This window comes from Saccostrea cucullata, unplaced genomic scaffold (genome assembly GCF_032062105.1).
Source record: "Saccostrea cucullata isolate Sc308-1 unplaced genomic scaffold, CSIRO_AGI_Scuc_v1 ctg541, whole genome shotgun sequence".
Taxonomy (NCBI): domain Eukaryota; kingdom Metazoa; phylum Mollusca; class Bivalvia; order Ostreida; family Ostreidae; genus Saccostrea; species Saccostrea cuccullata.
Genome location: NW_026925038.1, coordinates 94,620 through 112,273, shown reverse-complemented (window position 1 = coordinate 112,273; position 17,654 = coordinate 94,620). Strand labels below are relative to the sequence as shown.

The 17,654-nt window shown below is 31.7% G+C and overlaps 1 protein-coding gene across 1 annotated transcript in view; it reads right to left on the bottom strand.

Moving 5' to 3' along the window:
* The window catches only part of LOC134267865 (uncharacterized), a 40,786-nt gene extending 24,805 nt beyond the window's left edge, over positions 1–15,981 (bottom strand). The window contains exons 1-8 of the mRNA XM_062750073.1: positions 15,842–15,981; positions 10,984–11,256; positions 10,645–10,874; positions 5,926–6,100; positions 3,879–3,983; positions 2,026–2,146; positions 1,392–1,519; positions 973–1,225 (exon numbers count right to left, since the gene is read on the bottom strand). Of these exons, the coding sequence (XP_062606057.1) occupies positions 973–1,225; positions 1,392–1,519; positions 2,026–2,146; positions 3,879–3,983; positions 5,926–6,100; positions 10,645–10,874; positions 10,984–11,256; positions 15,842–15,917 (1,361 nt within the window). The 5' untranslated portion in view covers positions 15,918–15,981. The remainder of the gene's footprint in view (positions 1–972; positions 1,226–1,391; positions 1,520–2,025; positions 2,147–3,878; positions 3,984–5,925; positions 6,101–10,644; positions 10,875–10,983; positions 11,257–15,841) is intronic.
* Positions 15,982–17,654: the final 1,673 nt, after the last annotated feature.

Here is a 17,654-nt window from a genome sequence, read left to right as displayed (position 1 = left end):
AAAAGGTTTTTTTTTTTAAAATGTCAGGGTTTCCAACCAACCAGAAAGATGACGTTGGCGCGTAACAACGTCTCATCAAAAAAGGACTTTTCATCATGCCACTTCGGTTATCGTTAAGGCATTTTCACTGAAACCGATATTTATACAACAGACAATCATACTCATATTTTAACTCTAAAATTGACAGAAACTCAGAAAATTTGGTCCGCGAGCTTGTCAACTTTACGTCGATTTTACTCTCACACGCGCATGTGCGCGTCGTATGCGTAATGTTTTTAGCATGTTCACACTGGGAAAATGTAAGCAATGTTTGTCGAGACTTTCTTACAAACACCCACGTGCACTAAACCAGCTGGATTCTGTATATTCTATCTTGAATCGAAAATTCGTGGGATTCATTGGGCGGGGGGATTTGTTAGCTTTGAAATGTTACAGCTACTCTCAACCATTAAGATTACCGTCGGAATGGTTGAATAATAATCCTATGATTAAGATAAATGCTCTGGTGAACTCAATGCACAGTAAAATCAAGGCTGTTACTGAAGTACGAGAGATGATGAGAATTTTTATTTAAATTTTTTGGGGGGGATCGACATATCAATTTCAATAACTCATGAATTATCAGTCAAAGTCACACAAGATTTTGGTAACTTGCTCATTAAAGATGAATTAAAATGTTTGAAAACAATACTGGGAAACAAATTTGAAATAAAAATTTTAATTTTTCAAAAGTCTATTATGCGTTTCTTTTTCCTTTCAGTGGATCACCAAGAAAAATGTTCGAATACCCGCTAAAGTTTGGTATAATAATACATTTATTTTAATTTAATATTAAAGGGAGTGAGAACTAGTTCAAAAAATTAACATGAAACAGGCAACAAGTTTAACATGAGACAGGAAACAAATTATTGGAACCACAAACCAACGTTTGGTCACAGAAGCAGTCGTTTAATGAATTCAGAAATGATGTACCTTGAGTTTGTAGGAATGGTGTAGTTTCCGGTTTCATTGGTATTTATGACGTCATTTTGCTCGTAAAGCAGGAAGTAGTAATAATGAGCAGCGTCAGGGGGGCGTGGTCCTATATAGGACTGTGCTGTGTATCCCTCCGCCATCCTTCCCTCGGGAATATTCACAACCATCCAGTGAAGAAGAGGGCGATCCTGTGTCCCTGCCGTGGGGCTCGGAACATCCGGATCTACACATAACAGCGTGAATGTCTTGCCTGAAAAGATGTCAATGTATTGGACACTGTACGTACATAGTTTATAGCTTGTTTATGTAGTCATGTGGCTGGGTGTCTATGAATGAAAATATTCTTAGTCTTATCAGGAATTCATCGTAATAATATGTAACCATTGCACAAATATTTATTCTATATTAAACTATACCAGTGAAGTTTTTCATCTGAGCATAAAATCCTAAGGCCATAAAGTCAGGAACAGGAGTGGCGTCGGATCGAACATCCCACGAGTCAACCGAAGCGTCACCTAGCGGATTCAGTTTTAATGTCCGAGACCTGTGTAATCAAAGGAACAATAATTAGACAACATAGACATTCTTCAAGTTATATCAATGCATAGCTTAATGGAAGCGCTATATGGCATTCGATTTACATATAGGGTTCAAAATGACAGGGATTGAAAAGTTTTTAATCTAGGTACATGAACATGTAGCAAGTGCGTTAAACAACTACGCTACATAGACAGTATAATTAAAAATGAACCATGCAGTTTATATTTTATAGTAAATCATTGACAGATCTGGAGATGTCTATTCTTATATGTACGGTTTTGAGATGTCTATTCTTATATGTACGGTTTTGAGATGCCTATTCTTATATGTACGGTTTTGAGATGTCTATTTTTATACGTACGGTTTTGAGATGTCTATTTTTATACGTACGTACGGTTTTGAGATGTCTATTTTTATACGTACGGTTTTGAGATGTCTATTTTTATACGTACGGTTTTGAGATGTCTATTTTTATACGTACGGTTTTGAGATGTCTATTTTTATACGTACGGTTTTGAGTGCTTGGTACAACAAGAAGTGAAGGTAAGAGCAGTCGGAGAAAATGTGACGTCAACACCCACCGTCAAGTCGGGATCTTTCGGAATGAAGGTTCGGTTGTGGTTAGCAACCGCTGGAAATAAAGATAAATTGTATTTCAAGAAGAAGTGCGTTTAAAACAGTTGTCAATAAAACAGAAGTGTAAGTATTGCATATTCTAACTACATATCTGTGGCTTATTGGTCTATGAAGAAAATTGAATTTGTCAAACTAATGAGCTACAGATCTACAGCAATGCAGATTCCTGTGTTAAAGATAAAAATAACGAAAAGTATTCAAGTTCAAACGCATATAGAAACAAATTGTGAGGAAATCAATCACAGACAAAACTGTAGATGTTGGATCAGGTGCTTCTGAGGAGAGAGCATCCCACAGTAATTACTTTTTCAATATATTTACAGGTACATACGTAGAGTTTATGTAATGTTTTGAAGATTAATATTTAATGAACTGAAACGAGTTTTTTTAAAACAATTTTTTTTCATGAGTTCTACATGTTCTAGAAGCGGAAATATATACTAAGTACTTGTAAAATAATATCCTCTTCACGTCTCAAATTTACTGTATCAAATTCCTAGCATAAAGATTCCTCATTCTTTTTCCTCGGGTGAATTTAAGTATATATTCAAAAAATTTAATACTTTTAATATTAACGAGGCCCGATCTACTTGATCTGCGCATACGTTTTAACGCAGCGTCGACTCAGGCACGTCACAATACCCTTGACTGCCGTCACAATTGAACACAATAACGTCACAATTAAAATGACGTCAAATTGCGCTAAAATGTTTTGCTGATCTTGCTTACCTGGTAGCTCTATAGACTATGCAATTGAAAGCTGGCATTTCTATTATTTTATTTTTTTTGAATATCTAAATTAATAAACAACTTTGGAACCTAATTAATTTTGAGGGATCAATTTTTGGTACAAATTCATTAATTTTATCCTGTTTTATTTCAATTTGTGAGTTAAAAAAAACAAACACTGCAACTAAAAGTAGACGATTTTAGTCTTTCTCTTTGAACATGTTGAAGTGTTATACACACTCTTTTTATTGCGGACTTAAATATGCATGGATAATCTTCAGTTTTTTTAAAAAAAAAAAGTCTATAAATTATTTAAATTGAACCCCCGAAATATTTTATTTTTCTATATATTACATGATATTAGTAAAAATCGCAATTTTGTCGCCTGTACCCCCCCCCCCCTTCCCTCTACCCCTTTTTTCCACGTAAAAACGTCGCGTGTTAAGAGAAAAATAAAGCATGGCGAGAAAATTAATTCATAATGTAAGAATTATTTATTTTTTAGAAATTAATACAGTATTGCAATCGTTAGTTGGTGTTATGTAAACCCATTATGACCTATAAAATACGTAGTTGGATAGAATAAATCCAAATTTTGTGTTTTGACATGCCTCCTTTTCACTGCAATACAGGCTACCTCCAATTTTCTTTTCATTTTTTATAAGAAGAATGAAAATTGCATGATATATGTGAAAAACAAAGAATTTCATCGTGTATTTTTTTTAATTTGTAAATTTCTTTGTTTATTGAAGAGTTTTAGTATGTAATTGTGTATAAAAACACGAAAAATGGTCCATATCTTGACAGTGCCCCCATTTCACTACAATAAAGGCAAGGTAACAAAATTTCATTCTAATTTTTCTAAGCATAAAACATACAAGTATATTTCCAAGAATTAAAATTTTTTATCATTCCGTTTTCGTAATTTTCAACTAGATCGGGCCTCGTTAAGTACCTATACGATTCCATTTTATTTGCATGATCCTAATTGAACTGACCTTGTGAAATCAGATACGGACAGGTATATAGAAGTCTTATGTTGATCATGTTCTGCATAGCATATGGATCCATTGTCACTCTCATCCAATTCACGCCAACCGGACCTAAAAATTATTAGATACAAATCAACAGGACCTAAAGACTATTAGATACAAATCAACAGGACCTAAAGATTATAAGATACAAATCAACAGGACCTATAGAAAATCATATACAAATCAACAGGACCTATAGAAAATCATATACAAATCAACAGGACCTATAGAAAATCAGATACAAATCAACAGGACCTAGAGACTATTAGATACAAATCAACAGGACCTAAAGATTATAAGATACAAATCAACAGGACCTAGATTATAAGATACAAATCAACAGGACCTAAAGATTATAAGATACAAATCAACAGGACCTAAAGATTATAAGATACAAATCAACAGGACCTATAGAAAATCATATACAAATCAACAGGACCTAAAGATTATAAGATACAAATCAACAGGACCTAAAGATTATTAGATACAAATCAACAGGACCTAGATTATAAGATACAAATCAACAGGACCTAAAGATTATTAGATACAAATCAACAGGACCTAAAGATTATTAGGTACAAATCAACAGGACCTAAAGATTATTAGATACAAATCAACAGGACCTAAAGATTATTAGATACAAATCAACAGGACCTAAAGATATTAGATACAAATCAACAGGACCTAAAGATTATTAGATACAAATCAACAGGACCTAAAGATTATTAGATACAAATCAACAGGACCTAAAGAAAATCATATACAAATCAACAGGACCTATAGAAAATCAGATACAAATCAACAGGACCTATAGAAAATCATATACAAATCAACAGGACCTATAGAAAATCAGACACAAATCAACAGGACCTATAGAAAATCAGACACAAATCAACAGGACCTAGAGAAAATCATATACAAATCAACAGGGCCTACAGAAAATCATATACAAATCAACAGGACCTATAGAAAATCATATACAAATCAACAGGACCTAGAGAAAATCATATACAAATCAACAGGGCCTACAGAAAATCATATACAAATCAACAGGACCTAAAGAAAACGTGAAATGCAGGTCGATCATCAAACCCAGCATTTGAAGCAAGTCTGAGATCGTTCGTCCTTGATTTATCATCCATGCAAACCAGTAGAGCTTGAGGGAGCTGCAATAATATAGCCCTCTCCATTCTGGGAGGACAAATCAACCCCCCCCCCCAAAAAAAAAAAAAAAAAAAAAAACTAAGAGAGCTTCATTACTGCAGCTATAGGCTTAAGGTACCGGTGTTACGGAAATGAAATGCACATGCTTCAAAAACTTATAACCTGGTTTCTTATTCAGGATGCCAAATCCAGCATCCAGAGCGTTTGATATTGGGCGTGACATATATACCAATTCCAAGTCAATTTTGCTAAGACAGGAGATAGAAGTTTACATTGAATTGAACCTGCTCAAAAACTTTCAACCTCAAAAATTTAAGTAAAACCCAGCATCCGAAACAACTCTATTTGTGCATCTGTCACACAGTGTAAGTTAATTAGTCAAGTGTGTATTCATACAAGTTTGGTTCAAGAAGGGCTTATATACTTAATTAATGTATCATCCTTGCAAAGTTACTCTTTACCAAGTAACTATAAACCTATAATATTAACATGTTCCAAAAATTATTTTAGGCCACGAACCCAAGACCTGTTAGATTTAGTTATATGACTAGCACATACCTGTGAGATTTAGGTATATGACTAGCACGTACCTGTGAGATTTTAGGTATATGACTAGCACGTACCTGTGAGATTTAAGTATATGACTAGCAAGTACCTGTGAGATTTAGGTATATGACTAGCAAGTATCTTTGAGATTTAGGCATATGACTAGCACGTACCTGTGAAATTTAGGTATATGACTAGCACGTACCTGTGAAATTTAGGTATGTGACTAGCACGTACCTGTGAGATTTAAGTATATGACTAGCAAGTACCTGTGAGATTTAGGTATACGACTAGCACGTACCTGTGAGATTTAGGTACTCCACCGCGTCCGTATTGTTGTATTGTGCCATAGAGTTGGACAGCAGCTTTCTCCACTCCTCTGACATCTGGATCCGCCCCGATTGTTTGAACAGCCAAAAAGAGTAGACGTTAGGGGTGGGCGTAGATTTCATAGGTCCATGGTAGTCCTTGAAAATCTATTTGAACCACAAAGTGATGATTTACATAATATATTTTTGAACGTTACCAAATGATATAATAAAATTCGTTCTTGCATGCGTCAATCATATGGGTAAAGAAAGAAGATTTCTACCAGATGTAAGTACTAGTATATGAAATAGGCTAATAAAATATGAAGATAACGATCAGCATTCATTGAAACAAGACAAACTGGGAGAAAGGCAAACATGGATATCTAAAACACAGATCTGGGATCAGGTGCCAAGGTCAAGTGATTTACTCCGAATGGTATGCATCGATGTGGACCGTGTTATTTCCTAATGAAGGCACAAACAGTCGATTAAAAAACTTGATTGTTGGACTCAATATACGTTCATGATTCTGTATGGGTGACGTAGAAATAGAATGAGAAAAAATTATGTGATATGGTTTAATTTATTTTATAATTGTTAACAACGAAATGAACCAAATATATATCCCCGACAAATATATATGCCTTTACAGTAAAATAGTTTCATTTTTATTGTACACACACAAGGATTATCAGAAGCTGATATTAAAATGATGCTTCAGTTTCTGATAAACACATATTTATGCAGAATTTGGAGATAAAACTTCCAACAATGTGTCGGATTCCCATGGGTAATACCTGCGCCTCGTTATTATTTGTATTAATATGAAGCAGAATTAATTTTAAAAAAAAGCTTAAATACAAAAAGAAGTCTCTTGTTGTGGCTCTCTATTCAACATTTTGTTATATTGACACAAAACTGATTTTCATTATGACTTATAAGTTGATTCGATCCCTATCTGGTAATAAAAGATTCCAGGTTCTTTGTCTCTGTTATGTTACATGTACCAATTATAACTTAACCAAGATGGATTATAATCGGACAAGGGTGAATATATCCTGTATACCCATTGTATTTTCAACGTCTTCGATTGATGCCATGCATCATTTTTAAGCGCTAAGCGCAGCGCACAGCGCTTTCTGTCAGCGTAAATCTACTTCCGTTCTGGATCCAGCGCCACTATAAGCAAGTTAGATAACTCCACTTGTGCTATTCAAAAATATGCAAAAGGAAATCACCTGACTCTCTTTCTGCTATTTTAGTTAATGCTGTGTTACGTGCATTTCTAATAATAGAAGGTAATTAGTAAGGTTTAAGGATGTTCCACAGTAAAAGATAATAGCTGTTTTATTATATGATCTTAATTAAAATGATAAAACATTGTAGTTCATTTAATTCATGTCGGCACACATTAATTTGGTACCAGAATTAAAATTGCTCAACCTTACAGGTCTTATTTATTTTCTTTTTTTTAATAAAGTATTTTTATTTTTTGTACATGCAAAATAGTGATTTTTTTAATTTTTAAAGGAAGGATTATTATCAAAACTCAGATGGGATTTTGATAAAGTTTTAAATCTCAAACTGGAAGTGAGTTATTCAATAAAATATATCACATAAAACTGATTTACAATGTATTACTTACATAATATGGTACGTTCTATATATCCATATAAACTATAATTATTTTTTCTTCTAGACAATTATTTCAGGCAATGTAATAAAACAAGCAGTTAAATAAATTAACATCTTAAAACATGCTGAGATTTATCAAAGTTGATTTTATATAATATTCAATTATTAAAAAAAAAATATTAAAGAATAATTTTTTTTTAATGTTTACTGTGTTGTTTCATAATTCGAAAGGAAGGGCATATGTGGCTGTAAACAGACATATATAGCATGTTATTATGTGTTTATAAAGAAAAATAAATACACAAAAATACATTATATTGGTAAAAAAGCAAAGAAAAAATAAGAATATGTCAATAAAAATTTCACTTGCATATGTTCAAAATATGGTGAAACATGCTAAAACATTAATTAACTTACTTAGCAATGGAAGAAATAGGGCTGGTAAATTTTAAATTGTTTATAACGGTGTAATACTTGAATATAACATACACACAAATAAAATTAACCAGTTGACAAGAATTCCGTACTGCTTTTAAAATTTGTACAGGTCAAAAATGTACATTGACATGTACATTTTGCAATGAGAGGTGCACACTATTCAATCATATAATAAAACATTTTTTCCTTTGATAATTACTTTTTGCAAACAGTGCACACTTTGTGCTCTTAACTTTTGTTTTACATGTACAAAATGGCAAAAAGACAAATGTCAAAACGTGAGCTGTTGAAACGCATATGCTCTTAATTACAATATGGGCGGGGTTAAACCATTAAATATGTTATAAAAGTGTACAACGGGGAAAAGTATACGACAATTAATATCAAAACAAGATTTGTTTTGTAAAACACATTGCCACAAATTGAAATTAACACAAATATTGTCACATGCATCGCAAATCTGCATTGCAAATTGAAAACATTCAAATGTTATCTTTTGTTTTTTGCAAAAAAGTATTGTGTTATGGTTAATTACTTCATACTTTATGAAACGCAATGTTAAGTTTTTAAAAATGATGGTCAAAGGTTACAGTTGAGGTCACAAATTTAATCTTACGTTATATTATGGTTAGACTCTTAGTCCACATAAAATGTCCTTTAAAACTTTTTTAATTTTGAAAAAAAGTAGTGTAAACTATATAATCAAAAAGTTTTCTGGGTTGGATGGGGGCAATTTATTGAACAAGAAATGTTTGTGGAAGGTGATTTTAATCTATGGGAATTTAAATCTTTTTTAAAAGACTAGACAAATTTTATCATTAGTTTTAATGTTCACAAGAATGTTTGCACATTTTCTTAAAATATTTCTTATCCTTTTTATCGCAAAATTAATGTATTTGATACCTTGTCCAATTTAATTACAACAAAAAGTATTTTTTGAAATAATGATGTTTTAATCTGTAAGCATATGTGTTTCAGAGAATCACGTTTTGACATTTGCCTTTTTTACCATTTTGTACATGTACAGACAAAAGTTAAGAACATAAAGTGTGCAATGTTTCAAGGCTTACAAAAATACATGTCAAGCTGTACATTTTAGATGTACAAATTTCAATAACCCGGTAAGTATTTGTACTTGGCTGATATTTCCATCGCATATTAGGATTAAATAGTTTATGTATAAAAAAAACCCAGCTGTGTTGACTTTATATACTTAAGTGGTTATTTTGATTAAAAACAAGTTTAAAATAATTATATATACCTTCATGAAGATTTATTAATACTTGATATTAATACTGTAAAGTTTTACATTACGTGGATCTCTTGACATTATCTAATCATTGAAATAGCAGAAATATTATGGGCAACTCTCTTCCTATCCCTTTTTGCTCTAGCACAACAATATCCTTGTCAATGTTTTTCCTCTCAACATGTTTTGCATGGTAGTGAAGATCATAATACACAAGTAAAGAATGGTGAAATGCACCAGTTAGCTGCAAAAAAATATATCGAAGCATTTTAAATTATTTCAACAGAGTCAAAAATACTTTTGGCGGATTTAACGTATTTGGGTTTGGTCGTAAAAAATACCCTTATGATGGCACAATAAGAAAAGTGTAAAAATTTTATTGCAAAAACGCATCATCCACTATTATGACTTGACCCATATTGTATATCAACACAAATGTTACTGCAAATACATGTACACTGTAAATCAAATATTTGAATATCAGAGATTACAGGATAACATCAAAAGATAAATATAATATCTTTATACTAAAATGTATATTTACATATTATCTCTGACATAAAGGGCGTTAATTCTACGGATGTTAATTTCATTTACATATGACGTTGTTACAAACATGATGCCAACAAACTTCAATTTGAAAAAAATGTAAAATCAGAATGAATTTGTTATTAAATATGATCACCAGAAGATATTTATCTTTCATGTTGCTGTTTCAAATAAGAGGAATTGTTAGCAACAAATTTTCAATTTCTTAACATTTTTTTTTCAAATACATTGTATACATTTTCCAGCAAAAGTATTGTCTTCAGACAGTATAGCTACATGTACATTTAGAGTTTAAATTTGATCGGAAAACTCGATTATCAGCTCGAAAGAAAATAATTTTACACGCAAAAATATTTTCTTGCAATTTCTTGTACAGTACTGTAAGTAAAATGGATTGATCTTTTGACATACGAGGATAATGTATGATGTTTGAAAAAAAGGCATTTATTCCGTTTTATGTTTATGTTTCATAACACAATGGGGTTCACATACCTTACAGGACTCACATACTTTTTGACAACTGTGCTCACTTTTCCAGCGGTATTCGCGCTGTCAAAATATCGCTTAGAATTCAATACAACAGGACAATTTAAATTAAAATATAATTCTGACGAATTCCAAATCAATATGCTTAGCGCTTCTTAGTACTTTCAGTACTTTGATTGGGGTCGTATTTAGCCAAAAATTACCCCTTGGCTAGGATTAGAAAGGGAGGGGTTCTGACTTAATTGTTTCTAAATTTACTGTAACAAAATACGTCCACTCAGGTAAAGGTAACGAAACGGCTTGATATAACCAGGGAACCTTTAAATGCTACATCATAAATATATATATCTACCTCTGCTGCACTGACGTTATTTCCGGGTATATTTATGATTAATCCGTGATTAACCAAGGAACCTGCATCATAAACAATGATGGTGTAGAGTTCGTTCTGGTTGGCTTCCCACGTCATCATTGGTCGCTTTCTGACGCTCCATGGCTTGTAAATAGTGGCCACGGTCGGGTCTAATTCTAGTCGACGACTCTCCGTAACCGTCCATGTATTTCCACAGCCGCTGTATGTTCCTTATTAAAGATTTTCATCTAGCATTATTTTTATCTTAATCTGAACAATCTAAAACTTATCACGTCATGTAATTAAACAAAATTAAAGTAAAAAGAAAACATTTCATACCTGTCCCTGTTTCAAAGGTCACATTCAGATATTTTGTAACCAAAGATTCATTAAATGAATATCCAGGCCCAAAGACGCGGGTAACAAGACTGTCGGCTCGATAAGGGTGGTAGTTAAAACAATCCAGTGAAGCCCAAGGGTTTGGACATCGGGCGAAATACGGCGTCCCAAACCAGAACAGATTTTTGTCTTGAGAGCTAGTCACGATGGAGGAGAGACAGTTCGAAGGATCCGAGTTCAGATTCGCTGGGGAACAGGGGGAGGTGGTTACCGCTGTCAAAACAAAAATTCAAAAATTATCCTTACAGAAAATATAAGTAATTTTATCGAGAGCCTACCAGGGTTATATACAGAATAAGATTATACAGTATAGGCATTGTCTATAAATCACTCTCCATTTCCAACTTTGTAAAAGTAACAAAACGAAAAGCCTTAGGGAAACCTTAATAGGTCATCAAAAATTTCGAAGAAACCGTATTTTCTACAATTATAAGGATTTGGTAAATTCGTTTTGCGTTAACCATTGCCAGATAAATACAGTATACAAAACGTCTAATATAACAAGAGATGTTTGTAAAACACTTATATGCCCCTCCTCCAAACAATTGAAAATTTTCTAACACCAACAAAAACTGTAAAAACTGCGTTTAGAAAATAAACACTTCCATTACATGTTTAGACCAAAACATGTTTAAATTGTGTTTAACGGCTAAACACTTACGATAAATCTGTATTATATCTAAACGTGTTTAGATTTAAGCATGTTTAATTTAAGTGTTTAAATAATTGAAATTTTTGACAAACAAGGGTATAACTATATCATAAAATGGCTTTATATTTGAACCTTAATAGAACTTGGTTATATATTCAAAGGAAATTCCATATATAATTTCCAAAGAAAATGGATTAAAGGTAGCTCTCATAAAAAGTGATAACATGGAAGGGATTGTGAGAGGCATGTGAAAGGCAATATTACCACAATAAAAGGTCTGCTTACTTTTATTATTTTGACATAAATTGACTGAATGAAATTACGTAAATAAACATGCAATTACACAATTGTAGATCAAGATTTCCTTCTTTAATTTTAATTTGCATTCTGAAAGCTAGAAAGGAGCTATATAGAATGTCATTGAAAATATCTATATCGATATCAGTATTATACATGTGTATGTACATAATAGTAAAATGGATTTCAATAAAAGTTGCATAATACTAGTTAGTTTAGCTATCAGTCAGCAAGGGGCATATTTTTAGTATAATTTCATTCTTTCTGACAATTATTTTTTCATTTTGAAGCAAAAATACACGTCTTTGAATAGCTGGTGTCCATTTCCAAGTCCATCAGTTTTTTAAACATCTTAGCACTTCTTTTGCATTTTGGAAAAAAACATTAAAAATTTGTTTCTATTGTTTGGTATAGTTTTAAACAGCCACAAAACATTCATAATGGAAATTGATTCCTTTCTGGCAAGTTGTGAATCAATTGCATATGAATGTGTGTTATACATGTATCAAAGTCAAAAGTTATTTATTTTTTTACCATTTAAAAAACACTAATCATTTTAGGTGTGTTCTTTGTGATCTTTTTGAAACTTAAAAAAAATTTATTTGTTTATTCTTATATTTATCATTGAAAAAATTCTTTGTTAATAAATTTAATATTATATATGTTATAATTACTGTTTCTTTCCTTGAATTGGCTACTTTTCAAGTTAAAAGTTTGGTTTTTATGTACAAACATGGATAGCACTTCAGTTCATAAATATGCTAACTATTTATTGGAAACTATATTTAATAATGTTTTTCTTTGATACAAATTTAATTAATTTATTACATGTATTCAGTTTAGTTATATATTAAACTATTGACCTATATAATGACCTATATACATCAAACATGTTTCAGCAACTTAACACTTAAATTTTGACTTTTAGAAACTTCTGAAACGTGTTTAGCCCTAAACGCGCAAAAAAAGTTTAAAAAAAATGTTTTCGATATAAGTTTTTATTTTGGTTTCCTTTCGTTTCTCTCGGTTTCATATCGTTTCGATTTCGTTTCGCAGTTTACAGATACCCCTTGCCGTAGCAAAACATTGACACAAAAAATGTTTTAGATATATGACGCGAGGTCTGGTGGCTTCTGAATAACATGGGCAAGAGAGCTTTGTTACAACGCACTTTGAAAAATTACGCACTTTGAAAAAATTTTTCAAAGTGTGTTAAAATTTGTATACCAAATTTCACTTTGAAAAAAATTTGTTTTTTGTATACATAGTAATAGACATAAACCCATGCATGCGCGGACTGAGGAAGTTGTGAATCAATATTGCCCAAATGTTTAATACATGTATCAAAGTTTAATAACTTTTTTTTAAAGTCACTGTAAAATTCAGATATTGATTTTAAAATTGATATTGATAATTAAACAGAAAATTCCAAATCAATGAAATTTCATATGAAAAAAGAGTGGAAATTGTTTAAGGTTCAATAATTCGTTTCTTCTTTTTTTTATCCAATTCAGTCTTTGATAAGTAGATGTTAAAGGTGTATAGGGTGCACTAACAAAAATTATAGCACTTAACATTTATCATAATAAAAAGAGGCCAATTTGATTGTTCAAAACTATGAAAATTCTTTCTCTCTCATACGTTTTACTGTACTTAAAAAATAATATAGTTTTCATCTGTTCTAATTTACTCATTAATTATTGAAAGTTTTCAACGTCATACCAGTTAGGTAAATACATAATTTTATGAATTTTTGAAAATAATGACATCAAGCCTGGGGTTGAATGGGGGGGGGGGGCTAAGCCCCCAAGTACCTGTGTATTTTGGAAAGATATATACATCGTATAAACATTGAAAATTGCACATGCGTACCCTTTCTAAGTTTATTTCATCGTTTAGTTACCGACACCTATGTATTGTGACCAAGATAAAATTTGTCAGGGACTACTTCACCAATCTTCTCCTCTCTTACAAAGCTTTGAATGTTGGAGGCCTTTTGAGGTTAGGGCTAGGCTTAGTTTTTTGATAGATAAATAACAAATTAAATCTTTCCATGACTAAAATATGATTTTTTTTAAAGTACAAAAGTACTCAATGGTAAAATATATTGATGTAGACTCTTAACGCACTTTGAAAAAAAAAATTTCAAAGTGCGTTGAGTTGGTCCCAAATTTAACGCACTTTGAAAAATGTTTTCAAAGTGCGTTGATTTTGTCCCCAAAATTACGCACTTTGAAAAAATTTTTCAAAGTGCGTAATTTTTTCAAAGTGCGTTGCCACAGAGCTTCCAAAAGATAGATACATGTTACAAAGCTTGAGTTCGTACTTTTTGATCCGACACATATTTGGGATTTCCCTTAGCAAAACATGGACTCTGTCATTATATTCATATGGGAGGCGGTGGGTGTTGCAAAACATTATCACAAGGTGATCTATTTTGCACTTATATAGTCAAAACTAATATTAAGTTCGGAATTTTGTTAAAAATACTGTAAGAGTTCTACCAAGAGATCTTTGATATTTTGTCGGTAATATCACCGAAATTATTTCAAAAATTTTCATTTTGAATCTTCAAATGAAGAACTGATCGGCTTACGATAGACGAGATTTTCCTGCATTGTTGTACATGTTGTACTGACCCAGATTTTTACACGTATACATGCATATATATATGCCTGATAAGTTATCGATAATCTTTGACTCAATATTCAGTGATATTTGGAAAATGTAAACAAGCGCTTCCACAGACTACCCGATTTTATTTTTCAAATAAGCATGTAATTCACGCATTTAATCTAAAATTGATTTTTATAATTAAACATAACATTCCATAATCAGTGAAATTTCATATGAAAAGTATTTGGAAATTGTAAAAGGTGTTTTAATTTGGTGTCCTCGATTCTATATCCGATTGTATTAAACGACAAGGACTTTATACATGAGAACCGCCAACTTCAAAATCAAAGATCAAAATTCCATCGTTGATCCATACTTACGTAGGTTACCACATGCCAGTAGAATGTCAACTACTTCACCAATGGTTCAAAATATTACAAAGCTTTGAATGTTGGAGGCCAATGGAACAGGGAATGAATTTTTCAAAATTTCTCTCCCGTACATTTATCTATATATTTAACAAGAGCAATGCAGTAAGAGTGTTCCAATTTTGATTTCTAAATTAAACAAAAATACCAAACATCAATTAAAAGTATTTCTAAGGCATTGAGAAAAACTTATCCTATATATAGATGTTAAATTACTGAGTTTATGGAATACTTACTTGGATTCTAAAATTAGTAAAATTAGATACAACTACACTGTTCCAATTTAATCTAAGATCACTCTAACTGCATAAAGAATTCTTTAGTATATAGTATGAAGAGGGTCCTAAATAAACTAAGCGGTATAGGAATTGTGCAGGACGAACAACTGGCCACAACGGTCAATATTTGGTTTACTCCAACTTAAACCACAAAGAACGATTTTCAGTCTTTTCAAATAGTATGTACCCTGGTAGTTATTGCAAAACATTTAAAATATCCAGAACGGGTTATTATTTTACACTTATATACATATAGTCAATACCAGAATTAAAAGTATTTTCATATCATTGTTGATGATGAAAATATGCAGATTAAATAAAAAGTATTAAAATAAAAAATATCGGTAATATGTTTTTTTAAAAACGCAAAACGTGTACTCGTTGCATTTAAACGTGTCTCAGTTATGAAACTTCTGAAGACACGTGCAGGGTGTGGACATGAGTGATTGGTTTTTTTTTTCTAGGAGGAGCGGTGCCTTTTCGTTGCAAACTTGTCAAATGTAAATAAGCAAGAGAGGAAGACTCACCTGTAATGCAGCCGAACAGCACCGCTACCTGTATCACCTGTACAAGACGCACGGCAAGCTCCATGTTCGTTAGCATTTTAGATCATGGTTCACTGCTCGTGATTTACTACTACCTGACAGGAGAATGTTTACAATCAGGATTGAGCAATCCAGGACATATAAATCTACACGCGTGGATCCAAGATTTTCTTTTTACATTTGTGAAGTTGAAGTGATTTCTGTCGGCATTCATTTCAAAGTTAAAAATGCTCCAATGTATTTATATCTTTATCTAAATAGTGATTTTAAAAGATCTTATTTTTTAAAAAATTATATTTACAAAATCTTATTAATATTCATGTTAAAATATCATACCTTAAAAAACCTCGTATGAAAGTTTTAATGATCTTAAATATTCTTAGCACTAAACATTCTCTTAAGTGATAACGTACATTCTTTTTGCATATTTTTTTCGTAAACAAAAAAAAAAAAACAATCAACCCCCAAAAAACAAACAAAAGAGAGTGAGAGAGAGAGACTTACTTAACACTAAAACAGTATTTATTGTCTTTTTTAATTTCTATACTTTAATATGTAACTTCAATCTGTTCAAAGAGTTAAAATGCTATAAATAGCAAAAGAGAAATTGAATGAAATAAAAACTAAAAGAATTGAAAACAACACCGAAATCTTAGTGGAAAGATCTGTTCAAAGAGTGGCCTCTAATATCAAGTGGTAATAATTTTTCATATATTTAATCAAATTTAATCAATATGCACAGGTATTATAAAAAGAATTAAAAAGGATTTGCCAAAAAAGTATATAAAAAAGTTAAAATTAATTTTATCTGTCCTCTAAGCGCTGGAAAGCATATATATGCTTTTGGAAGCAGCTTTTATCTGGAAGTTTATTTCGCATTTTTTTGCTATTATTTTGCTGGAGAGAGTAGAAAGGACTAAACAAACATTTAAACAAACAAAATGAACTTGGGGGGGGGGGGGGATGAGAATCTAAGTTCCAATTTCAATATCTATATTATAGATATCTTTCAAAAAATGTTGAGTTGACTTAACAATGATTTTTACCGACGCCTAACGCAGTTTAGGATTTTGGATCTTTTATTTTGTTTTCTTGATAAAAAACATTTTTACGTAGAATATATTTTTTGAGAGGGCATGAGGCCCCTTCTAGGTTAAAACATCATTGAAACGCGCCGTTAGAAAGAAAAAACACAGTCCCTAGTTTATAGAACTTTCATTGAAATATTTCTTCCACATAGACATTTTAAATGTATTATGTGATAGTGTTTAAGAAGAAGCATTTCAGTTGATTTTGCGTGATGGGTCGCATTGATACAAACTAGTATGAGTTAAAAACGGATCAAAATGCAGATACATTTTCTTTCTTTTTATATGTATATGGATTCACCAAAATATTTTTATGCATTAGGTGTAATTTGACAAATATCGACTTGCTTTATAAGAATTTTACATTTTACATTAAAATTCATATTATCTGATTTAGATTTTCAGATAGAAAATCGATGAAATGACGTGGTCCCCCTACGTTTACCTTTCCTACAATATGTGTTTCAGCTTTAGTGACATCTGTCCCAAACTTAAATGAATTATTATCGATTTTCTACATTGAGAGGTCCGTTCAAGGTCTTTCATTGCTCCAAATAACTTAGAATAATTTGTATTTTGAATAAACACTTAATGAAATAACGATTCCACAATATTTTTGTGTAACGGCTCTGGTGATTTTCGCCTATCAAAGGAGAGAAAAGGACTTTAGACAATAACGTCCCCTTTCTGGTGCCCCACCCAGGTAT